The sequence below is a fragment of the Typopeltis vanoorti genome, chromosome 1 (assembly GCF_054136105.1).
Source record: "Typopeltis vanoorti isolate ZY-2024b chromosome 1, IOZ_Tvanoo_1.0, whole genome shotgun sequence".
Taxonomy (NCBI): Eukaryota; Metazoa; Arthropoda; class Arachnida; order Uropygi; family Thelyphonidae; genus Typopeltis; species Typopeltis vanoorti.
Genome location: NC_143549.1, coordinates 154,619,013 through 154,646,218, shown reverse-complemented (window position 1 = coordinate 154,646,218; position 27,206 = coordinate 154,619,013). Strand labels below are relative to the sequence as shown.

Here is a 27,206-nt window from a genome sequence, read left to right as displayed (position 1 = left end):
AGATTCAGAGAGCCAAGTGACTAAGCTGGTTACAGGTTTGTGGAATGCTCCTTCTGAGGATAAGTTGAAGGTGTGCGAGTTATAATGGTTAGTTGATAAGAGGAAGAGAGGGGTCATGATAGAAACTTTTAAGATATTAAAAGAGTTTTACAAAATTGATGAAAAGGAAAATTTTCAATATATGACAAATAGTCAGAGAACATAACATAACAGTAATCAATACAATCCTCTTTTCTTCTATATAGGAACATTTAATTGTTGAACACTTAAAGAAGAGGAAGACCTTACCATCTTACAGCAAGAACTAAAACATATTAAATGGGACATCATAGGTTTAAGTGAAGTTTGCAAGCAAGATGAACATTTAATAAAACTAAAAAATGGAGACTACTTATACTATTATGGGAAAACTAAAGGACAATACGGAGTTGGATTTCTAATTAAGAAAACAATTGCACACCTTATAGAAGAATTTAATTATACAGATGAAAAAATAATAGAAATCACACTTAAAATAAACTCTAAACTTAAAATCAGGATCATCCAAATATATGCTCCCACCTCATCTCACACTGATGAAGAAATAGAAGCATTTTATGACTCACTGCAGCACACTCTAGACCAGTGGTTGCCAAAGGGGTTGATATAACATTGTTAGGGGTTGATAGAAAAATATGACATCATTGTACGGGTAATATTTAATTCAATTAACTTGGATTACCTCCATCCTGAATGATAACGCAATTAAGAGTGAAACGTGGGAAGTGACATGAATAGGACCTATAAGATGGAGCAAGGTCATGAAAATAGTTATGGAGTCCAATCAAGTAGGCTAAAATGACGTATTTACCAATAAACGGATGTCGGTGGTTCTGGCCCGGCCTGCACGGCGGGAGCGAGATTGCAACACGTGCACATTTGCTTATTTACTTATACTTACACGTATTCGACCCCAGTCTCATTTTTGCGCACATCGACATACAAGTAAGCGTTAATGTTCTAAAATTCATCAACATACATATTATGTAATATTAAAATTACGTAATAGTAAAATAGAGGGGATCAATAACAAGTCAAGAAACTCTTGAAGGGGTCGACGGTCAAAAAAGTTTGGCGACCCCTGCTCTAGACAAAAAAAGAAATAGCAATCAAAACTTTACTACAGCAATGGGTGATTTTAATGCCAAAGTAGGTCATCCCATTCACCAAATAAACAAAATAGGACCATACGTATATGGTACAAGCAGCAACTCAGGAATGGCTCTTACAGAATTCTCTATCAGTAACAAGCTTTACTTTATGAATACATTTTTTAAGAAAGCCCTCAAAAGAAAATGGACATGGAGAAGTCCAAATGGAGAAATAAAAAATGAAATAGATTATATACTGTGTAACAATAAAGAAATAGTCAAGAAATAGTCATATTGATGTATCTTGGTTGTATAACAATCAAGATACGTCAGTACTAAATCAAGTTAAAAAGGAAGTGACCACTGGTGAGAGCAAAATTAAAATAAACCCAAAATTGGAAAGAATAAAATGACTAAACAACAACAACAAAAAAAGAAGTTTTGACTTAAAACCTATTGAAAACAAGAAGAAGGATTACGAAGAAAAACTCAATCAAAAACTAGATTAAATAAATATATTTGAAGAAGAGACGTAAATAAAATAAGCAGAAACCTAATGGAAGTAATAATCTAATCTCAGCAGCCAATGAATTCAACAGCAACAAACAACAAAAAGGCCATAAATATCCACACATAACAAAAAGGCCATAAACTTTCAGAGGAAACCTTACAACTACTGAAAAAGAGATGAAATATGAAACAAGACAAAAACTTAATTTCTAAAATAGAATATGCAGAACTATGCAAAACAATAAGGAAAAAGATAAGAAATGAAATAGATCTTATAACACTAAAAAATAAAAGAAACAACTGAAAACAATAAAAATATGAAAATACTAAGAAAACATTTATCAGTTGGCAAAAGTCAAATAACTGCAATAAAAGACAAGAATGGAACTATAATAAGGAACCAAGGACAAATCCTAAGCAGGCTAGAAGAATTTTATAAAGAACTCTATAGTGATCCTTCAATAGTGTTCTTCCACGTCATTCCCATAATCCACTGTGTTGTCCTCATAATTTTGGCAAAATGTCCATGAAATTTCAAGTCTCTATCCATTACAACCCCCAAATCATTCATCCCTTCTCCACCTTCTCGAAAATATCCCCACCAATCCAATACTGAGAAGAAAAGATGAGATGTAAACATCTCATCTTTTCTTCTCAAATTTCTGCTCTACTTCTCATAATTCTCCCCAACTTTGCATCATCTGCAAACAACTGTATATCACCATTTAAGCATTTTCCAATGTCATTTACATTTAAACAACAACAGCCCCCAAACAGGGGACACTGTTGTTTAACAACATTGTAGTAGAGCATGCCACTAGTGACTTTCCTCTTCTTGGATATCACTCCTTCCATATGTAACCTGTTTATACCTGTCAGACAGCCAATCTCCAATCCAATGCACTAATCTACTATCCAACCCTATCTGTTCCAATTTAACTACTAGCTTGTCATTTGATAATCTATCAAAAGCTTTTGCAAAATCTGATACCACTGTATATCCATCCCTTGTCCATTTTATTCACTACCTTGTTATGGTGATCAATAGGTTATGACAAGTAAGAATATTATTAAAACACAACCTTCCTTTAGCAAACTCATACTGTACATTAAAGAGAATTCTACTGCTGTCAACCCAGTTCTTAATTTTGTCCTACCTAGCTTCTCCAACACCTTGACCACAACTGCAAATAAATCTATAATTTGAAGCCTTAGTCTTATCACCCCTTTGTGAAGGCGGAACAATTTTGCCCTCTTTCCACTCCTTTGAAACTTGGGCCAATCTAATACTCATGTTAAAAAGGTAAGTTAAAGCTGTTGTTAACTCCTTGGAACATTCCCTCAAGACATGCAGTGATATACCAACAAATCCCATTGTCTCACTGACATCAAGTTTACTCAGTTCCTCATATATCTCCTGCTCACTCACAAGCAATCAGTAGTTCTTCGTGCCCACTGCTCACAGATTCTGCATTATGTTACAATCACAAGGATGGAATACTTTAATGAAATGCTCATTAAACACCTCTACTATATTTATCATTCTCCCATAATCATTCTTCCTTCTGCTGGCCACATATCAACAAAACTCCCTAGAATTTTTTTTAGCCTCATTTGCTGTTTATACTGCACATTCGCTATCCTTAGAAAGTCACTTTTCTTACTAGTACCCATCATGTAACTAATTATTGCCACTCATCTTATGCCCATCTTATTTAATCTCCTGGCCTTTGGAATACACTTAGTCAATGCCTCTTCCAGATAGTTCCTGAGTAGAGAACGAACAGCACTGATCTCCTCCCCATCAAATTACTCGTTTTATGCTATTGCTACAAGACACCTCCTGACTTCATCATAATCACCTGTCTTATACACTTTCTCACAAAAGTCCTAATATGCCTGGCTACCACGCAAGTGATAATTTCATGGTAATTTTCTCCAAATGGAGGAAGATGTGACACTTCATTTATAACAATAGCTTCTGATGAGTTAATCAAATCCAATATCCTCAAATCTATGTGTGGTCTCTGTTACATACTGCTAAAGGTAGTTTTCCCTTAAAAACTGAAGAAATTCATTCTCTCAGGTTGCTGATGTTGTCTCTTCATTCAAGTCTATATTACCAAAATTGAAATTGCCCATAATGATTATCCTTTTTTTTATTAGCCATACCAATTTGTCTAAACATTTCCTTCTCACTGCCTTCCACATTACAAGTTCTATAGCAACACCTATAGAAAATTTCATCCTGTCTGCCTTCACACCATACTGCTTCAAATCCACTGTTAATATTTGCTCCTTGCATCACCCTGGATGGGCACAGTTTCTCTGCGATCATCAATAACATTCCTCCTCCTCCCTTCTTACCTTGTCTTTAGCAATCTTAGTACTATGGTTGAACTAACAGTTAGTTTTCAAGATACTTCAGATCTCTGAGCAACAGGTGGTGATAGTCTTTGCACCTACTAAAGACGTTCATAAAACACTCCTATCAGTGGGATTACAATCCACGGTCTTGAGAGGCTGTGGATTCAAATCTTTAGACAATTAGGGCAGAAAAATCAAGAAACAAATGCACTGATATAAAAGATACTGTTAAATTACTGTTAAATTAAAGATGCCAAGAAATTATATTCTTGGTTTATCCTTTATCCAAGTGTAAGCAAACAAAGTTTGCATGTGAAGTGTCTTCACGACTAAGCTACTTGTATGCAGAGGCTAATGACCTCATATTAATTGCCTTGGTATCCCATAATGCAAAGCATACATCCTTTTGGATGTGTATAATGCTAAGCATTATGGGAAGGACTACTACTCAGACTGATTTTGATCTTCACTGAGGTCGTGAAATCATTAACCTCTACATACATGTAGCTTAGCCATGAAGATACTTCAAGTGCAAACTTTGTTTGCTTGCACTTGGACAAAGAATAAACCAAGAATATAATTTCTTGGCAGTTTTAATTTAATTTGTAACCAAGTGAAAAACATCTTTGACAAAAAAGATACTGCTCTTAAGTTATTTGTCCAGAACAATTAAAAAAAAAAATAGAACTAAATGTAAGAAAATACTAAGAATAATTTGCAAATGCCAATTATTATATACTGTTACTGTTAGGAAATCTTGTAAATACAAAGTTATATGAAATAGCATGAGATAGACAATATATGAGATAGACAGAGACAGAGAGGGGTACTGCATAGTTATTCTATGATAAGAGTGCTTGATGAGAACTTGTTAAAACTGTATTTCTAAGATTAAAATATTAAGGATGCGATGAATGCTTTTTATTTATTCATATGATGATACAGCGGCAAAGAGTCCCTTTTATGGGGAGGTACAGCACCATCTCTATCCTCCTTATTTTTAACCAGGCTGGGAACTGGTATAGCTGATGAATCAGACCTATGGCTGGAAGGACAGTCTTAAGTATTCTGGCTGTACTTGGAATAAAGTACAGCCAGAATACTTAAGTATTCTGTGTGTTCACGGGTGTGGTTTGCCTTTTCTGGGGGATGAAAAACTTGAGTTCATGGGTGAAAAAACCCCCTACCTATGTATGACTGACTAACTCACCTTTCATCGAAAAAGACCAGATAAAGGTTCCTCGTGTCATTGACGGGAATCAAACTCAGGTCATTCTGACCAAAGGGATTCATCTATACTGACTGAGTACGTAGGCTCTGATGAATGCTATTAGAATGCCAAGAGGGGAAAGTGAAAAAGTCGATTGTTTTCTTGGTATGAATGATTTAAGATGACAAGCATGGAATAAGAAGATATGAAAGAATTACTGAAGAGAAAAAGAGGACTGAAGGAGAGTAGAGACTACTTATGTTCTTTTTCTCTTCTTCAGTACTGTCACAGTATGAAAGAAATGAAATGAGAGAAATAAGCCACTGAGTAATCATTATTATTATTATCATTACGGGCAACTCCAGGGAGTCTTTAGACTCATCGAAGGAGGCTCCAAATCATATTCGTCACAACTATTCGACATTCATACAGTATCTATCATACCTCACCTTAAACTCATTCACTGTCACAGCATCCACCACAGACTCTGGCAGCCCATTCCACTCATTCACCACTCTAAAAGTAAAGAACCCAGCTCTAATACCCTTATTAACCACACTTTTGCCCAGTTTCCATGGATGTCCCCTAGTCCTCTGACAACCAGCCCTGTTCTCAAAATATCTTCTGAATTAATTTTATAGAAACCCTTCAGTAATTTGAATGTCTCAATCATATCTCCCCTCCTCTGCCTATCATCCAATTTTTGCGACCCACAAATCCTCAACCTGTTCTCATAAGGTTCATTCCACAGACCTGCTATCATCTTCGTCACTCGCCTTTGGATCCTCTCAACCTCCTCCCCATCAAGAAGGAACCGAGGTGACCAAATCTGGGCACAGTAGTCGAGATGGGGTCTTATCAAGGCTCAATACAGAGGAACAATAACCTGCTTGTCAACGTATTCTTCAGCAACCAAGTGATTTGATGAGCTGATTTGGCCACTTTTGCAATGTGCCTCCTAAACTTCAACTCCTTATCCACCAGCACTCCTAAATCTCATGCCTCATCAATTTCCTGGAGTACAGTTCCACCAATCTAGTAAACTGCTGCTAATATTTTCACCCCAAAATGCATAACCTTACATTCTGCCACATTAAAATGACATCCATTCTCCTTAGCCCAGACCTCCAATCTATCCAAACCATCTCGCAAAATTCTGAAATCATCTGCATTCACTATTGCCCTACCCAACTTTGCATCATCTGCAAACAAATGAACTGTTCCTCTCAGATCCTTTCCTATATCATTAATGAACAAATTAAACAGCAGTGGTCCAAGAACAGATCCTTGTGGCACACCACTAGTCACAGGCCATTATGCAAGGGAGCAGCATCCAAGTGGAGAAATTACAGTGATAGATGTGTGAACAGAAGTAGACATTGCTCAACAGGTTCAACATAGCTTAACTCATCTCATGACTAAGAGCATGCTTTTAAAGCTACTCTTTAATGTGTGGTCTTTCCAAATAGAGAATTTTAAATCCCTGCTCCACAGACCAAATATCACATTCTTTTCAACTTACTTGAAGTCTCCAATAAGCAGTCACACACTTTCCTTCAACCTGAAGTAGTCCACTGTTGGACAAAGATTTCTTCCAATGTTTTCCATTCGATTCTATTTTCAGCTTTTCTCACTATTGCATTCCCGAAATCTTAACAATTTCATTATCTCACTATGAGATGGCAGAAATTCGTTTATCATTTAATCTTAAAAAAATAAAACATGAGTTGTGCAAACTTCTTGAAATTACCATTGCTTTAACTGTGTGATTTATTGAAAAAATACAGGCTGTAGACCATAAAAGTCAGAATAATTTTCAAGTAACATCTACTATTTTTATTTTGAAATCTTTATAAACATAGAAAGGAAGTCATTCTTTAATTTATTATTAATAATAATAAGAAAGGAAGACACATAACAAAATGAAATATTAAGAACTACAAAGAAAGGGTATAACTGTGTAACCATATAACTGAGAGGAGACCTCCACATAGCCTTTAAAGGAATGCAGAGAACTGACCAGGGCTTCTGACCTAATGTCCAATCCTCACCTTCTCGTGGTGCACTCTGTTGGGAATCTACTTGGATACTGAACGAACGAGGATGAGCTGGCAATTTGGGATTTAGCCGACCAAATTGTATTCCTATTGGTTAAACTAAAATACAAAATGATGGTACAACATGAAAAATTTCATGCCGGCTGGGTCATCGCCCGATTAAACAAGGCCCCCCGTTGTTTGCCAGGGAACCAGGGCGAACAGCGAAAAGTCAGCTACTGGAACAAATCTGAAAACACACCCCCAACTCAACATCACCAGAGTTAAAGATCGGTACTATCAACATAAGAAGTCTGAATGGGAAAGAAATGGAGCTAGCGGAGGAATTAGATAAGTACCAGATTGACATAACAGGGGTGACAGAAACAAAAAAGACAAAAACTGGTGAGATCTCTCCTTGCAATAAATACAAAATGTTATATTCAGGCAATGACAATCAAGGAAAAGAAGGAGTAGTCATAGCATTCAACACAAAATACGAGGCTTATCTTCTTGAATGGAAGGCATTGTCAAGTAGAGTGATTTGGGTAAATATCAGAATGGGGAACTGGACAATGAGACTTATTTGTGCCTATGGTCCCACAGAAGGTTCTACTAAGCTAGAAGTGGAAGAATTTTTTGAGGCTGTAGAGAAAGCTACTGACACAATGAAAAAGGAAAAGTCGGTTCCTTGTTGGGGATCTAAATAGCAGAATAGGAAGTGATTGTCAGACAACATACAAAAATGTTTTGGGAAAATTTGGAGAAAAGAGCAAAGCTAATAATAATGGCAAATACCTGTTGGATTTCTGCTCAGGACATGGACTGGTTATTACTAACACCATGTTTCAACATAAAAATGTGCACAAATTCACATGGAGAGAAGAGGCAAGGAATAAGAAAAGTCTCATTGATTATGTTATTGTCGATAGTGATGTTTTCTCCCTGGTGCAGGACACCAGAGTGTACAGAGGATTTGAAATTGGAAGCGATCACTATTTAGTCTTGAGCAGGATAAAATTGAATTTCATATTGAAAAGAATAACATGTAAGAAAACATCATTGAATTGAGCAGCTCTCAGATGTGAACTGTAGACTAAAATACACAAAGATTATTGAAGAAAAAATGAAAGAGTTTGAGAACAGGAACCAAACCTTGGAAATTCAGTGGCAAGCTTTGAAGAAAACCCTTATTGATTCAGCAAGAGAGGCATGTGGTGATGTTGTCTGCAAGGATAGAAAAATCAGAACTCCATGATGGACACAGGAAGTTAAAGAGGCAGTGAAGGAAAAGAAGAAAGCATATCAAATGTTCCTGGCAAATAAGTCAGCTTTTGCTCTAAGAGAAGACAAGGTGCCAAGAGAGAGACAAATGTAAGAAAGCGAAACACTGTGTAAAACTAGCTAAACAAAAGTCATGGGAGGACTTTGGCAAGAACACAGAAAATAAATATCAAGAAGGTGGTAAGATATTCTGGAGGTTGTTGAAGAAGCTTCGAAATGGAGGAAAGAGTACTGAAAAAGTTAGAGATGATAAAGGTGACATGAAAACAGGAGAAAAAGATATCCTGGAAGTATGAAGTAATTACTTCGAAAAACTGCTAAATGAAACAAGCAGTGATGACAGCACAATGATAAAAAACACTGACCAGGCATGCAGTCAGGAATACATATCCATACTTGAAGTAGAAAAAGCCATCAAAGGCTTGAAATGTGGAAAGGCAGCAGGAGTAGATGATATTCGACCAGAAATGCTGAAGTATGGTGGTATAAAAGTCTTACAGTGGCTGCACTGCATAGTTCAGAAAGCCTGGAATGAGGGACGAATTCCCGATGATTGGAGTAGAACTCTCATAGTACCCATATATAAAAAGGGAAATAAAACTGAATGTGAGAATTACAGAGGTATTTCCCTACTGAGTGTTCCTGGCAAGATCTATGCAAGTATACTTGAGAAACGGTTGAGAAGAATTGTGGAAGAAAAGCTTGGTGAAGAACAAGCTGGATTCAGGTCAAATAGAGGCTGTTAGGATCAGATCTTCACTTTACGATAGATAGTTGAGAAATCATGGAAATATAACATAAAGGGGTGCTTAAGGGTCAAAGCTGTATAACTGAGAGGAGACCTCCACATAGCCTTTACAGGAATGCGGAGAACCGACCAGGGCTTCTGACCTAATGTCCAATCCTCACCTTCTCGTGGTGCACCCTGTTGGGTATCTACTTTGATACTGAACGAACGAGGATGGGCTGGCAATTTGGGATTTAGCCGACCAAATTGTATTCTTATTGGTTAAACCAAAATAAAAAATGATGGTACAACATGACAAAATTTCATGCCGGCTGGGGCGTCGCCCGGTTAAACAAGGCCCCCGTTGTTTTCGCCAGGGAACCAGGGCGAACAGCGAAAAGTCAGCTACTGGAACAAATCTGAAAACAAACCCCAACTCAACATCACCAGAGTTAAAGATCGGTACTATCAACGTAAGAAGCCTGAATGGCAAAGAAATGGAGCTAGCTGAGGAATTAGATAAGTACCAGATCGACATAATCGGGGTGACTGAAACAAAAAAGATCAAAACTGGTGAGATCTTTCTGAGCAATAAATACAAAATGTTATATTCAGGCAATGACAATCAAGGAAAAGAAGGAGTAGCCATAGTATTCAACACAAAATACGAGGCTAATCTTCTTGAATGGCAGTCAGTCTCAAGTAGAGTAATGTGGGCAAATATGAGAATGGGGAACTGGACAATGAGACTTATTTGTGCCTATGGTCCCACAGAAGGTTCTACTAAGGTAGAAGTGGAGGAATTTTTTGAGGCTTTAGAAAAAGCAACTGACACAATGAAAAATTGGTCCTTGTTGGGGATCTAAATAGTAGAGTAGGAAATGATTGTGAGACATACAAAAATATTTTGGGAAAATTTGGAGAAAAGAGCAAAGCTAATAATAATGGCAAATATCTGTTGGATTTCTGCTCAGGACATGGACTGGTTATTACTAACACCATGTTCCAACATAAAAATGTGCACAAATTCACATGGAGAGAAGAGGCTAGGAATAAGAAAAGTCTCATTGACTATGTTATTGTTGATAGTGATGTTTTCTCCCTGGTGCAGGACACCAGAGTGTACAGAGGATTTGAAATTGGAAGTGATCACTATTTAGTCTTGAGCAGGATTAAATTGAATTTCATATTGAAAAGAATAACATGTAAGAAAGTTTTAAAGCGAATAAAAGTTGAGCAGCTCTCAGATGTGAACTGCAGACTAAAATACAGAAAGATTATTGAAAAGAAAATGAAAGAGTTTGAGAACAGGAATCAAACCTTGGAGATTCAGTGGCAAACTCTGAAGGAAACATTGATTGATTCTGCCAGAGAGGCATGTGGTGAGGTTGTGTGCAAGGATAAAAAAATCAGAACTCCCTGGTGGACACAGGAAGTTAAAGAGGTAGTGAAGGAAAAGAAGAAAGCATATCAAAAGTTCCTGGCAAATAAGTCAGCTTTTACTCTTACAGAATACAGAGACAAATGTAAGAAAGCTAAACAGTGTGTAAAACTAGCTAAACAAAAGTCATGGGAGGACTTTGGCAAGAATATAGAAAATAAATATCAAGAAGGTGGCAAAATATTCTGGAGGTTGTTGAAGAAGCTTAGGAATGGAGGAAAGAGTGCTGTAAAAGGAATTAGAGATGATAAAGGTGAAATGAAAACAGGAGAAAAAGATATCCTTGAAGTATGGAGTAGTTACTTTGAAAAACTGCTAAATGAAACAAGCAGTGATGACAGCACAGTGATAAAAAACACTGACCAATACATATCAATACTTGAAGTAGAAAAAGCCATCAAAGGCTTGAAATGTGGAAAGGCAGCAGGAGTAGATGATATTCGACCAGAAATGCTGAAGTATGGTGGTATAAGAGTCTTACAGTGGCTGCACTGCATAGTTCAGAAAGCCTGGACAGAGGGACGAATTCCTGATGATTGGAGTAGAGCTCTCATAGTACCTATATATAAAAAGGGAAATAAAACTGAATGCGAGAATTACAGAGGTATTTCCCTACTGAGTGTTCCTGGCAAGATCTATGCAAGTATACTTGAGAAACAGTTGAGAAGAATTGTAGAAGAAAAGCTTGGTGAAGAACAAGCTGGATTCAGGCCAAATAGAGGCTGTGAGGATCAGATCTTCACTTTACGACAAATAGTCGAGAAAGCATGGGAATATAACAAAGATCTGTATTTAAGTTTTGTCGATTTGGAAAAGGCATATGACAAGGTGCCAAGAGAGAAGCTATTCAATACGCTGCAGTTATATGGTGTCAATGGGGCATTATATCAAGCAATACTTAGTCTTTATTTGAGTTGTGAGTCAGCAGTTAGAATTGAAGGAAGTACAGGAAGATGGTTTAATGTTAAATCTGGTGTGAGACAAGGATGTACATTATCCCCTCTGTTATTCATTATCTATATGGATCACATTATGAAGGAATGTGGTATTAAACCTGATATCAAAATTGGAGATGTTAATGTCAGCTCTTTGCTTTATGCGGATGATGTTATACTTCTAAATAAATCCGCTACAAGTCTGCAAGATTCTCTGACTAAATTGAATAGCTGTTGTAATAGATATGGTATGAAGGTCAGCAATAAAAAGACAAAGACAATGAAAATAGGCAGAATCATTGAAAATGTCAACTGTGTTGTGAATGGAGAACCTGTGGAACAAGTAAAACATTTCAGCTACTTAGGCACAATTTTTACTGAAGATGGTAAACTAAATATAGAAATAGACAACAGAATCAGCAAAGCTGGTATGGTGGGAAGTCAATTGAATAAATTCATATGAAATAAGAACGAAATTAGTCGGAACACTAAATTAGCTGTATACAAGACTGTGTTCAAACCAATTTTAACTTATGGATCTGAGAGCTGGGTCAGAAGTAAAACACTTGACCAAAGACTAGAGACCGCAGATATGAGAGTCCTGAGAAAGATTAGAGGCGTGAACAGATGGCATCAATGGCAATATCATATTAAAAATGAGGATATTAGGAAAGAACTTGACATTGTCAGCATCCAGGAATGCGTTAGCAGAGCTAATCTCAGATGGTATGGTCACTTAAATAGAATGGGAGAGGAAAGATTAGCAAAACAAGTGTTCTCTGCCAGGTTGGCAGGAAAACGACCCGGAGGAAGACCAAGATATAGGTGGATTGATACGGTACAAAGTGCCTTAGATGATAGAAATATAAGATCTGATAATGTTGGAGTCTTGACAAGTAACAGACTGATTTGGAGGAAAATTGTAGATAGGAAGTTAGTAATGATGTAATTTTTTCATGTAGTACTGTCATATCCTGTACACCCCTTGAGGGTACATGGCAGGAATTTGATGATGATGATGGAAATATAACAAAGATCTGTATTTAAGTTTTATCGATCTGGAAAAGGCATATGACAAGGTGCCAAGAGAGAAGCTATTCAATACGCTAAAGTTATATGGTCTCAATGGGGCATTATATCAAGCAATACTTAATCTTTATTTGAGTTGTAAGTCAGCAGTTAGAATTGAAGGAAGTACAGGAAGATGGTTTAATATTAAATTTGGTGTGAGACAAGGATGTACATTATCCCCTCTGTTATTCGTTATCTATATGGATCACATTATGAAGGAAAGTGGTATTAAACATAATATCAAAATTGGAGATGTTAATGTCAGCTCTTTGCTTTATGCGGACGATGTTATACTTCTAAATAAATCCGCTACAAGTCTGCAAGATTCTCTAACTAAATTGAATAACTGTTGTAATAGGTATGGTATGAAGGTCAGCAATAAAAAGACAAAGACAATGAAAATAGGCAGAATCATTGAAAATATCAACTGTGTTGTGAATGGAGAACCTGTGGAACAAGTAAAACATTTCAGCTACTTAGGCACAATTTTTAGTGAAGATGGTAAATTAAATATGGAAATAGACAACAGAATCAACAAAGCTGGTATGGTAGGAAGTCAATTGAATAAATTCATATGGAATAAGAGAGAAATTAGTCAGAACACTAAATTAGCTGTATACAAGACAGTGTTCAAACCAGTTTTAACTCATGGATCTGAGAGCTGGGTCAGAAGTAAAACACTTGACCAAAGACTCGAGACTGCAGATATGAGAGTCCTGAGAAAGATTAGAGGTGTGAACAGATGGCATCAATGGCAATATCATATTAAAAATGAGGGTATTAGGAAAGACCTTGACGTTGTCAGCATCCAGGAATGCATTAGCAGAGCTAATCGCAGGTGGTATGGTCACTTAAACAGAATGGGCAAGGAACGATTATCAAAATAAGTGTTCTCTGCCAAGTTGGCATGAAAGCGACCCAGAGGAAGACCAAGATATAGGTGGATTGATACAGTACAAAGTGCTTTAGACGATAGAAATATAAGATCTGGTAATGTTGGAGTCTTGACAAGTAACAGACTGATTTGGAGGAAAATTGTACATAGGAAGTTAGTAATGATGTAAATTTGTCATGTAGTACTATCATATCCTGTACACCCCCTTGACAGTACATGGCAGGAATTTGATGATAATGATGATGAAGAAAGGCAGGGACAGTGACTTTTTTTTTTTGAATAAAATGGATAAACGATAACATTCAGAAATTTTTCATGTGTGCGTGCGCGCGTATGTACGAGGGAGAGAGATGGTATGCATATAAAAGCAGTTTTATCTGACTTATCATTTACAATTAAAGTATATTTCCTACCATTCACAGTTTGAGAAGGAGACATTCCTAAAAAAAGTAGAAATATGATAACTTTTAAATACAATTTGAAATTAAAGGTGAGGATCAAGCACAATCCTCCATGGTAAACTCAGTATTTCTAATGATTATATTAGATATAAAAAATAGAGAAGTAAATTTTTAAAAGTAAATAGAGGAAATGTATCTGAGATACTGAAATACAGAATTAAGATTTCTTACATAGAATACTTAAAGGAATTTTTCATTTAACTATGTTATTAATCATAAATACATATTTAAATTACCTGACATGATGAGATAATTCGGTTGCAGCTTACATCATCAGGTTTCCTTCAAAAAAGAAATAAAACAAAGAGAAAAAATTAAATCAATAAAATGTAGAGACTTGTACAACCTACAGGACATAATTCCTTCAAATCTATTTCCTTCTCATTTGCTAAAAAAAATAAACAGCTACACTACATGAAGTTATATATGAACAGCCATGAGAGTTCATGATTGTCACCTGCTTGCCAATGGCTGTCAGGAAGACAGCTAATTAGTGGTGCACCTGAGCACCCCCCATCCATTAAATATCAAACTTTGTAGTGCCTGATCAATCCATAGTAGGGTAAGCCATTCTTAAATAACACAGTCCAGTGATTGAAGAACTGACTACATATCTATGGTACTGTGCAAATTGTAATCTGCACATGAATACCACGAAGTGACTCTTTATCCTATAAAACTATGGATAAGGTTAAAAGTTATGAAAATACATAAAGGCAGAAACAAAACATTTATAAGAAAAAGATTTGACTGAATCTCTGTGAAAGGGGAATGTCCATTAATAAGAATGCTAGAAAGCATCAAGCACCTTTAAAGTATTTTGTTGTACATAAATGTGTGAAGAATTCCAAAACTAAGCAATTTGTGATTTATACTGCACAGTGTTAGCAGCTGTATAAGTGAAAAGTATTGTCTTCAGTGAAGAGAAACACTGTTTTTTAATGTTGAAGACATTTTGGATGTACTATAATGTGTTTGTGCCAGGAAATGTTTGAGTTGTAAGTCAGTGCATTGAGAGAAATCTGATCTTCTTTGGAAATCTAAGTGTTATCAAAGGTAAAGGGAAGAGAAAAAAAATATCTCTTGTGAGAAAGAAAATACAATCACTTTTATTAGTCAAAATTAACAAGATTATCCTTGCCTCACTATTAACGAATTATGGATAAGATTTGCCATCAGTGAGAGAAAATCATTTAAGTAGAGGAAGAGAGTGAGCAAAAGCAAACAGTCCTGGGATATGCTCTGGCAGTGGTGAGAAAATCTGAGGAAGCTTTTATCATGACACACAATAAATGATTAGAGAGGAAGATAGAAACCTAATGGACTGGTAATTCATAATATATACCCTCTCCGAGACAAGTCAGCCCCAATTTCTTGCTGTGAGATGAGTACCACTGTCTTATAAGCATAATTGAAAGAAATGCTTAAAATTAAAATTTAATTATTGTGGTACACGTGTGAATTTTTTGTTATGAATACTCCACAAGTTTCACTATATAACAGACCTACAGAAAAGGCATAAGACAACAACAGAAAGTGGATGAGAAAGTGATTGGAACAAGCCTGTGAATGAGAGTCATCTTAACTAGATTGCCCTCTTCTCTTCTGTGGCACATTTTTATTACTATGTGAGTATGTCTTCTTGTGATATGAACCATTAATGATTTGAATATCATTAGAGCTTTCTGTATGTAATACAGAAACTCAGTTGTTATCACTTGATTTACTTAGGAAGGTAATGTAGAAATGATCACCATATACCACTGAAATGTTAATGTTCTACTGTGTTTGGTTTAGTGTCACCAGCAATTTAGTTTAGCTACAGTTTAAAGTATCATGCACAGCATTTGTTTCAGGTTTAAACTTTGTGTAATGCAGTTTTATTTTTGTGTGTAGATGACATTTTTAAGTTTAAAATTCATGCTATTTTAATTGTTCCATTATTTGATTATTATTTTGCTTATTTATTAAGTGAATTCTATTTGAATAATTTTTCTCACCATTTCCAGTAAAAATAACTGAAAGAAAATGAAAATAAGGACAGATCAGATAAAAGATTGCTTCCATTGTTGGGCAGATGCCATATGCATATGGCAACTTACAAAGGCAATACACGGTGGATGTTAATTTACAAGTTTTTAGCACAACTGGAGGGATACCATCTGGATGAGACGTATTAGTATCCAAGGCTAATGAGTATTTTGTTTTTTTTCGCCTTCTGATGAGCGACAGGAAGAGGCATGCTGCAGGTAGTTCATAAAATAGCAGAAGAAGATTTGTAACATCACCTTATCTTCAGGTGATGTTACTCCATAAGGATGAGTGTGTGTGTGTGTGAGAGAGAGAGAGAGAGATACATTTTACAGCAGAAGTTTTGCCCAAACAAACTTGGTGAAGGTCTAGAAGACTTCACTACTATTTCAGCAGGAAGCAAGCTTAGTGGTCTTTAACAGAGTCTGCTTTGGATTTGTTTGGTGAATTTTTTTTATATATGGGGGATTTCAACTAAGGGATCATAGATTAGGGAAGCAGGAGCAGTTGCTGGGAGGGAAGGAAATGGAATTAATATAGTTGCTGAGAGATAATTACCTGAGGCAGCATGTAATGAAGAGGACACAAGGTTCAAGAGTGCTGGATCTAATCACAGCATCAGAGAACTTAATATTTACCCATCTATCTATGCTGTCTCTGCTTGGGAAGAGTGATTATGTAGTCTTGACCTGGGAGAGTGCCAGACATGCAGAAGTTTCTGCTAAAAAGGGATATATGTGGAATTACAAAGTAGGTGATTATGAGTAGGGGTCAGCTTTCAGCAGTACCATGGCATAAAAATTTGGAGGGAGAATTGTTGTTGGTGTATGGGAGGTGGTTAGGGATGTTTGAAGAAAGCAGTATCAAATTGTATACCAGTCAGAAGGATAAATCAGGTGGGAGTTGGATGAGTAGAATCATTAAGCAGGACTTGCAGACAAAGAAAAAGTTTGGAAGCGGTATAAAGAAAATGGTGATCAGCATGTTCGTGAGCAGTAAAAGGCACAGGAAAGAAGAGTGATCTGTATGTCAAAGAAGGCCAAAGCTAGCTGATGAGGACAAAAGAAATTCTAAAGAGTTCTTTTATTATGCAGCAAGTAAAAGGAGGAATGACTAAGGAAGGATGAAATTAAAAATTGCTGATGGTAGGGAGATAACAGAAGCAAACCAAATAGTTGAATGAGTGGTGATTTTGCAAGGGTGTACCATCTATGTAGTGATATTGTCGTGCTGGATATGGCAACTTGTTCCATGTCTTTGTTTTTCTAATATGATGAGAGAATAGAGAATGAAGAATTGGAGGTGCTTAGGATATTGGGACCTCGATGCAAATAGTCATGGGATTAGATGGCATATTGGCTTTTTGTATTCTGAGAATGCGCAAGGTCAGCAACTCTGACCAAGCTTAATTTAGGCTTTAGTATCAGGAGGGTGCCAACGAAATGGAAAAAGGAAAAAATAGTCCCTATGCATAAAGAAGACTCCAAGACAGGGGTAGCAAATTATAAGCCAATCAGCATCTCAAGAGGGGTGGTTAAGGTATTGGAAAAATTGGTGAAAGACAGATTTCAAGACTGGATGGACAGGAATACCATACTTTTTAAGGGACAACATGGAATGTGAAGGGTAGATCTTGCCACAGTAATTTGCTTACTTTTCATAAGAAAGTGACAATGGAGTTGGGTAAGGGAAATTGTATAGTGATATATAGCTGGACTTTGAAAAGGTATTTGACAGGATTCCACACAGAACTCTGTTGTATAAATTGGAGCAAATGGGAATGGATATTAATCCGGTGACTTGGATTAGAAGGTGGCTGATGGACAGATATCAAAGAGTAGTTTATGGAGGAGTTGAGTCCAAGAGAAGGCAAGTGACTAGTGGTGTACCACAGGATTCAGTATTTGGTTCTCTGTTGTTTAATTTGCATATTAATGATATAGGAAATGATCTGATAGAAATATTCAGTTGTTTGCTGATGATGCTAAACTGGGGGGAGTGATGGTAAGTGAAGGCGATGCAGAGATCCTGTGGGAAGACTTAAATAGGCTAGTAGTATGGGCAAAGGTAAACAGATGCCAGTTTAATGTGGCTAAGTGTAAGGTGATACACTTTGGAAAGAAGAGGTCACAAGCTGTGTTCTATACTGAGGGAATTGAACTGTAGGAAAGTAAGGAGGCCAGAGACTTTGGCGGGGGGATAATTATGGTCAGGAGTTGAAGTTCAGAGGGCATATTCTGCAGCAAAAGTACATCAAAAGTAGCCAAAAAGTACATCAAATTATGTGGCTGTTGAAGAACACGCTAACAAGCAGGGAGATGGAAGTTATTGATCCCCTATATAAGGCTTTAATAAGGCCACATCTGGACATATACATTCCATGGGGATGATGAACTGATGGAGAGGCAAGTGATTAGGGTCTAGGGTCTATGGAATGCTCCCTATGAGAGATAATCTGTGGGCTTTAAAAACTAGCTAATAGACAAAAAAGAAGAGACATGATAAAAGCATATAAGTTATTAAAGGGTTTTATAGGGTTGACACTGAAGACTTTTTTTCAGTACATGAAAAGATGGGAGAGAATGAGGGTCAGGTCACCTATGTAAATTGTGTTAGAGCATGGTTAGTAAGGGTGTTAGAACCAGATTTTTTTGTTTGGAGAGTGGTGAATAGGTTACCAGAGGTGGCTGTGAGTGCTCTATCAGTGAATGAGTTTAAAGAGAGGTATGTGAATAATGCCCCCCCCCCCCCACACACACAATAAGTCTTTTGACTTCATGGAAATATCTGTATAATAATAATATGTTAGAGGCTGCAGTGAAAGTGAGAATCTGGGGGTTTCAACTTCAGCAATTGAATGTATGCCGAGTTTTTGTCTTCAGCTGGCACATCTGTTGGAGAAATATTTTTATTTTTATTTTTTTTGTGAGAGGGAAGGAAATGTGAGAGTGGAGTGAAGTGAAAATAAAGGCACCTGTTTCAGCAAGAATAATTTCAGTTATTTGATCAGAGCAAGTGCTTGGTTGCACATGCTCCAATCAGGAGTAGAAGTAAGAGTTATTATGAAGATTCTACTATTCTGGTAGATCGTGAGTGATTTATGTCATCTTTCAGAGATAAATAATCAAAATTGTCAGTATAGTTGTAAGAATTAGGAGCATGGTGAAGGCACCAATATGATCAGAAAATAGTTAGTTGTCAATTAGTAATTTAAATATGCTAGAACAGAAATCATTATCATCATCATCATCAAATTCCTTATATGTACCTTCAAATGATGTGCTGGACTGATTAAGGATTAATCTGTATAACTGGCAGGAAACCTCCACATAACCTTTTAAGAAATGTGGAAAACCAACCAGGTTTTTGACCTAATGTTCAATACACACCTTTAGCAGAGGAGAGGAAATTGTTCACTATGACTCGCAGATTTATCAGAGTAAGTTTAATTTCTAATGAATATAATACCAAAATAATCAATAAAATTAATAATAATTATGGACTTCATTCAAATCCTCCTCTTAAAGAAGTTTCTAGAATTTCCATTCCATATGTAAATAGAAGTGGAGAAGACTGCGAGATTTCTTTGCAAATTGACCTACAAGTATCTTTCCACCCAGTTCAAAAGTTAAATTGCTTTTTAGACTCTCTGAAAGATAAATATTTTCTTCATTTTCATCCTGGAGTTTACTGAATCCCTTACTCATGCAGTCTTATTATGTGAAGATGGGTCATTCAGCTCAGATTAATCTTGAAGAACATCAAGATTATACTCTACTTCTAAGAAGTCTAGTTTAGCTAGCCACACTTTATCCACTAGACAAAGGACTTCACTTTGAATAAAACTGAAGTCTTAAACAAAAATGATTTTTACTTGAAAAATTATACAAAGAAACTTGTGAAGCCCACATCTACCAAACCTAAACTGTTATAGACTTCAACAATTTTGGGAAGTCATAAGTCACACTCCTCATTGCTGTGTTCAATGAATTACTAATTATTTTAATTTATTTATGCATTTGAATTCTAATTGTTATAAATGAAGCTATCCTTCTGCAGTGAATAGCATATATTATCATGTGCTTACATTTTAGGTGTTGTTTTCATTTGTTTATCCCTTTTCATCTGTATTTATCCCTTAGTCATAGTAAGTAATAATAAAACCTAAGCAAAAACTTTGCAGGTATCAAATATTAATTTTCCCATACACAAATGTTTTTCACTTATTGAATTTTATTATTACTTACTACTAAACTTGTTAACAGGTTTAGCATAACTGCAAAAAGCTTTAAAAAAGTTAGGGAACAGAGGTAAGAGAATGGAAGTACAGCTTCCATTCTGTTACTCTGTTCCTTAATGATTATAATATACAGATATTCAATCCAATGATAATACGTGTCTTCCCAATCCACCACTCACCCAGAGAACTAGTACACTTGAAGATCTACAATCTTTTATAAATATTATGGCTTAAAATAAAGTTTTCTAATTTTAGGATACTGATAAAAAAACAAAGCAAGACATAACATACTACTTACCTACCACGAGTGAAATTGTAAAAATTGTTCTTGCCTTCCAAAAGTTTCAAAATTTTGTTTATTTCATCTACTTCATTTGCTGTAAAATGATATGGATGTGGGATTTATTTCTTATGGCTTAATATAAAAAACTTAAAAACTACTAGGACTAGAAATATTTCATCTTAATACATGTAATACTTATCTATTTGTTATGAATATCAAAAATCTTAGAAAAATATTAAGAGGGCACTGGTTAAGCATATTATATCAATAACATTTTAATTCAATAAATTAAAACTTTATTGTCAAACAATGTCTGTAGCTAATGACTCATTTTGATGAATGTTCTTGGATTATTTTGCTTTATAACAAAAAAATATGAAATATTTTTACATATTTTTGCAATTTTCTCTTTTTTTATGAAATTTAAATTTCATAAAAAAAGAGAACACATTTTGCATTTCTACCTTTAAAATGAAACAGAGAAAACTGATGAATAGAGATGGGAATATCACAAAAAAGCATGAACTTTCACAACTATCATACTTCCAAGTTTTTCTAAGAAATAAGACAGGATTATGCTTTGCAAACACTGAATTTATTATTACTGGCAACTCCAAGGAGTCTTTAAACTAATTGAGGAAGGCCCTAAACATTATGTCAAGAACTATTCAGCAGTTGCACAGTATCTATCATACCTTGCTTTGAACTCATTCACAGTCATGGCACCCATAACAGACTCTGGTAGCTTATTCCACTCATTTACAACTCTTCAAGTAAAAAAACCTAGTTTTAACACCCTTGCTAACCACACTCTTGCTCAGTTTCCTTGGATGGCCCCTAGTTCTCCCACCACCAGATCTGTTCTGAAAAACTTCCCCTGAATTAATTTTGCAAAAACTCCTCAGTAATTTGAATGTCTCAATCATACACTTCTTTTCTGCCTATCAACCAATTTCGGTAACCCACAAATTTCAACCTGCTCTCATAAAGTTCATTCCATAGATCAGCTACCATCTGTCACTCACCTCTGAATCCTCTCTACTTCCTCCCCATTACCAAGAAACCCTGGTGCCCAGATCTGTAGTCAAAATAGGCTCGATAAAGAGGAACAATAACCTGCTTGTACAGAACAATAACTCTATTCAAAGTACTCTTCAATTTCAGTATATTCTTCACCTCACTTCAGAATGGTGAGGAGATCGGCATTAAATGCATTGGACAAGGTTTTGAAGCCTGAATCATTTGTTCTAGTCCAATGTTGAACCATTGTAGGATCTGTCCATCCTTTTTATGTTGGAGGTTTAATGGATTTTTTACAACACTCAAAAAGAATTAAAATAGAATTTAATACTTCCTATATTTCGTCCTAGTCACTAGGACATCTACGGGGATTACAAAAACAATTAATGTAACATGCACACAAAAACTTACAATACTAAGCCCAACCACGTGGGTGACACTAAAGTCCTATCTAGGTGGAGCGCCCTCTAAGGGCGCTCCACCTAGATAGGACTCACGAAATATAGGAAGTATTAAATTCTATTTTAATTCTTTTTGAGTGTTGTAAAAAATCCATTAAACCTCCAACATAATGTCCTCAGCACTTAAGCCTCTACACAAAAAGTCCATCCTTTTTCTTGAATTCTTACATGAATTCCATGGGAAAATTTCCCCTTCAACATGGTTTTCCTTTAGAATATTACGTAAGAATTCAACTTTCTTCTACCTGCAGTAAAGAAAGCAGGATTATGCCTGGCTGTTTTTCACTACCAGCTGTGCACATTATCACAATTTTCTGTTATTGTTTGGTTGTGGGACAAATGCAAGCCAACGATTGTTGAGTTGAAATGCCAATTCTCTTCAACCGAATTCTAAAATAGGTGAAACTGCCATAACAACACCCACTATCTATTTCTTAAAGTTTTAAAATTTTTTTCAGGTGCAAGGTATATGTGAAACTTTTTAATTTCTTTTTTTATAAAGTAAAATCAGGGGTGCAAGATATACACGAGGTGAGTTATATTCGAGTAAATACAGTAATGAAAAATTTCATCAGTTGATAACCAATAACATCCTTTCAGAAGTTTATAGACGTCTATCATATCCCAACTCTTGATTACAAGTGATTACTACTAGTGTCTGCAGCCTACATATTCTCAATTTGTTCATGCCAATATCATCTTTGTTATTCTTCCTTACATCCTTTCTACAGCTTTTTTATCCCCTCCAAATCCAGGAGACCAAATCTGTAGTCCAGATGCAGTCATATCAAGGCCTTATAAAGAGACAAAAATGACTTCCTTATCTTTACATATCAATGTGTATTTCAACATCACAATTATAGTCTGAGTAGTATTTGCAATTTTTGAAAAGTGACCTTTGAACTTCAGTTTCTTATACATCATCACCACCTCAGGATCTCCCTAGCCTCTTCAATTTCTTGTAAAGTAATCTCACCAATATAACATAACAGGAGTTTTGCTCCTACATGTTAATATTAATATAGAAGGAAGAATATGTGTGAAAGAATAGATACTTGGGGTATCTACTGACAGAGAAATCTTGTCATGCCAAAGTGCATAACTTTACTAACATTGAATTGATAGCCATTATCATTTGCCCATCATTCCAGGTTATTTCATTTATCCTGTAAATTCTGTATATCAGTAGCATCCATGCCTATTTTGCATCATCAGCAAACAATTGAACAACTGTCAGGTCCTTCCCAATATTATTAATGTATAGACTGAACAACAATGGTCCAAAGAATGATCCCCGGGGAACACCACTAGTCACCTTAATCCAGTCGATTCACACCCACTATATAACTCTTTCTGATACCTATCTGTCAGCCACCCATTTATCCAAATCAATAGTTTATATTACAATCCCATATTCTCCAGTTTATGCAACAGCCCTTTATGTGGTATCCTAATAAATACCTTAATAAACTCTAACAGTATCAGTGTATCCATTCCCTTTATCCAACTCAGCAATAATATTATTATAAAAATATGAGCAAATTGCTAAAACATAACCACTCTTTAGTAAACCCATGCTGTTCTTTGCAAAGTTACAGCTTATCTGTCAAATTTCTGTGTGTGAATTCTTACTAACTTCTTTAAAATCTTCACATCGTCAAATCTTAGCAAAGTGAGCACTCATTATTTGAACAATCTCATCTGCTTCTGACACTGAAGGTCTGCATTCACTAGTTATTCTTCCACATTCATTTTTTTTTTTTTCTTTTACTTTCAAGCATAGTGATAAAAAATTTTTGGGTTGCTTTTACCTTTCACAGTCAATTTCTTTTCATACTCCATTTAGCTTTCTGTATAATACTCATAGCTTTTCTGGCCTGCATTTTATATATTTCATAACTCTTCTCACTCTTATTCTCATAATATTTCTTCTGTATCACTTTTTTTATTAAGAATCTCTTGCTTAATAGGGTTGCACATCCATTTCACTTCCACCCAATTGTTCTTTGAACTCTGATACTGCCTCGTTTAAGCATCTTTTCAAAGCTTCCAATGCACTGCTGATATCCGGTGGATATCAGCAGTGCATTGGATATCAGCAGTGCATCAGTTTATACTGTTCCTGCGCCTGGTGACCATCAGGCACAAGAACAGTATAAAGCTCAGGCCAGGATGGTAACAAGGGTGGTAAGAAAAGCAAAAGCAGATTACAAAAGGAAATTGGCCACGCAGGCTAAAGAGAATCCCAAACAGTTTTTTCAATATGTTGCAAGTAAAAGGAAAAATGCTGAGGGTAGGGAGGTAACCGAATCAGTGGATATTGTGGAATTACTGAGCGAGCACTTTGCAAGAGTATATCATCTAGGTGGTGACTTTGCAGGAATGGAAGAACCAACAGCTTATACTGGAATTGTGATGAATGAAGTAGAGGTAACTAGTCTATTACAGAGCCTCAATGTCAATACATCTGTGGGATTGGATGGTATACCAGCTCGTGTCGTACGTGAAGCGGCCAAAGAATTGTCAGTGCCCTTGACCATTTTGTTTAATTTGAGCCTCAGGACTGGGTCAGTCCCAAGGGGGTGGAAAGAGGGGAAAATAGTTCCACTGCACAAAGGTGGTTCCAAGGCTGCTGTTGAAAATTACCGGCCAATCAGCGTAACAGGAATCATTATCAAGGTCTTAGAGAAAATAGTCAAGAGGAAAATACAAGACTGGATAGAAGAAAATGGGATACTGTATCGGGGACAGCATGGTTTTGTGAAGGGTAGGTCATGCCTCAGTAACTTGCTCACGTATTATAACACAGTGACGGCTGAACTGGATAAGGGTAATGGGTTTACAGTGATTCTACTGGACCTTGCTAAGGCCTTTGACAGGATACCACATGGAATTCTAATCAGTAAATTGCAGCATATGGGAATGGACATAGGGTTGGTGAGATGGATAGGAGGGTGGTTGACGGAGAGATATCAGAGAGTGGTTTACTCGGGAGTAGAGTCCACAAGATGGCCTGTGACTAGTGGTGTGCCACAAGGATCTGTTCTTGGACCACTGCTGTTTAATTTGTTCATAAATGATATAGGAAAGGATCTGAGAGGAACAGTTCATTTGTTTGCGGATGATGCAAAGTTGGGTAGGGCAATAGTGAATGCAGATGACATTTTTGCAGGATGATTTGGATAGATTGGAGGTCTGGGCTAAGGAGAATGGATGTCAATTTAATGTGGCAAAATGTAAGGTTATGCATTTTGGGGTGAAAAGATTGGCGGCAGTTTACTGCATTGGTGGAACCGTGCTCCAGGAAATTGATGAGGCACGAGATTTAGGAGTGTTGGTGGATAAGGAATTGAAATTTAGGGGACACATTGCAAAAGTGGCCAAATCAGCTCATCGAATCACTTGGTTGCTGAAGAATATGTTGACAAGCAGAGACAAGCAGGTTATTGTTCCTCTGTATCGAGCCTTGATAAGACCCACCCCATCTCGACTACTGCGCTCAGATTTGGTCACCTAGGTTTCTTCTTGATGGGGAGGAGGTGGAGAGGATCCAGAGGTGAGTGACCAAGATGATAGTAGGTCTGTGGAATGAACCATATGAGAACAGGTTGAGGATTTGTGGGTTGAAAAAATTGGTTGATAGGTGGAGGAGGGGAGATATGATTGAGACATTCAAATTACTGAAGGGTTTCTATAAAATTAATTCAGAAGATATTTTTGAGAACAGGGCTGGTTGTGGGAGGACTAGGGGACATCCATGGAAACTGGGCAAAAGTGTGGTTAGTAAAGGTGTTAGAGCTGGGTTCTTTACTTTTAGAGTAGTGAATGAGAGCTGGGTTCTTTACTTTTAGAGTAGTGAATGAGAGCTGGGTTCTTTACTTTTAGAGTAGTGAATGAGTGGAATGCGCTCCCTGAGTCTGTGGTGGATGCTGTGACAGTGAATGAGTTTAAGGCGAGGTATGATAGATACTGTATGAATGTCGAATAGTTGTGATGAATATGATTTGGGGCCTCCCTCGATGAGTTTAATGACTCCCTGGAGTTGCCCGTAATAATAGTAATATTCTCCCCATTCAGTATTTGATGATATGTTGAGTCAAAAATAGCATTCTCCTGCATTTGCCATAATTTTGCTTTGTAGGTCAGCATTAACCTGTTCTAATTGGAACATCCATATAGTTAGCTACTTCCCAGAATAATACGGCATGACCACTGTCACCAACTGGTAGCACAAAGTGTTCACATTCTGACTAAGATCTCTAATGTTATGATCAAATTTAACAATCCTTGATCTTGAAATCCATCTTTCATATGCTGCTTGAGAGCATTATAACACAACAGCTCAATAAATTCTTCATTCTTATCATGTATTTCTCTTCTGCCCAATCAATGTTTGGATAATTTAAGTCACTCATATTAATTACTGACATAGTACCCATCAGGGTAATTTGGTGATGCATTTCATCATCCACAGCAGCTGAGACACCAGGTCCATAGCAAATATTCCATTATATATTTTATTCTGTTAGCATCCTCTTCACACCAGATAGCCTCAAACTCACTGCTACATGGGACATTATTATTGCCTTCATGAATTTCCACCTTAACTGGACACAAATTCATCTGATATCATTAGTAGTAATCCCACCCTACCTTCTATTTCTTCTATCCTTCCTTAAAACTACTACATCCTTGACACTTGATTCCAGTTACTACATATGACTCTGATAGCTATGTTTCACTAATGCCAATACCAATACAGTTAAAAGAGTATAAAGGCAGCAAATGAATGCAACAAAGTGAGGCAAGAAAATCTTAAGTTAGAACAGATCTTTTAGTGTATGTGCATGTGTGTGTGAGGGAGGAGAACTCAAGATTTAATAATCTTGGGCACAGTCAGATCTGAGAAATGCATATGCTCTGCCCTTATAGAATGGATCATGTAGAATATAGTTGTGGAGGAAACTTGTTGAGATTCAATGAGAAATAACTGGTTTTTAAATTTTTTTAATATGTAATACTACTATTTATTATGGTATCTTTAATAGTCAGTGTTATTAGAAACTTACAGAGGAGGCATGCAGTAGGGAAAACTTGCAATATA

The 27,206-nt window shown here is 36.3% G+C and overlaps 1 protein-coding gene across 3 annotated transcripts in view; it reads right to left on the bottom strand.

The window, feature by feature from the left end:
• The window catches only part of LOC150110558 (pseudouridylate synthase 1 homolog), a 173,493-nt gene that overhangs the window by 66,870 nt on the left and 79,417 nt on the right, over positions 1 to 27,206 (bottom strand). For all 3 annotated transcript variants that reach the window (XM_090394778.1, XM_090394787.1, XM_090394768.1), the window contains exons 6-7: positions 20,637 to 20,715; positions 14,304 to 14,349 (exon numbers count right to left, since the gene is read on the bottom strand). In XM_090394778.1, the coding sequence (XP_090250904.1) occupies positions 14,304 to 14,349; positions 20,637 to 20,715 (125 nt within the window). The remainder of the gene's footprint in view (positions 1 to 14,303; positions 14,350 to 20,636; positions 20,716 to 27,206) is intronic.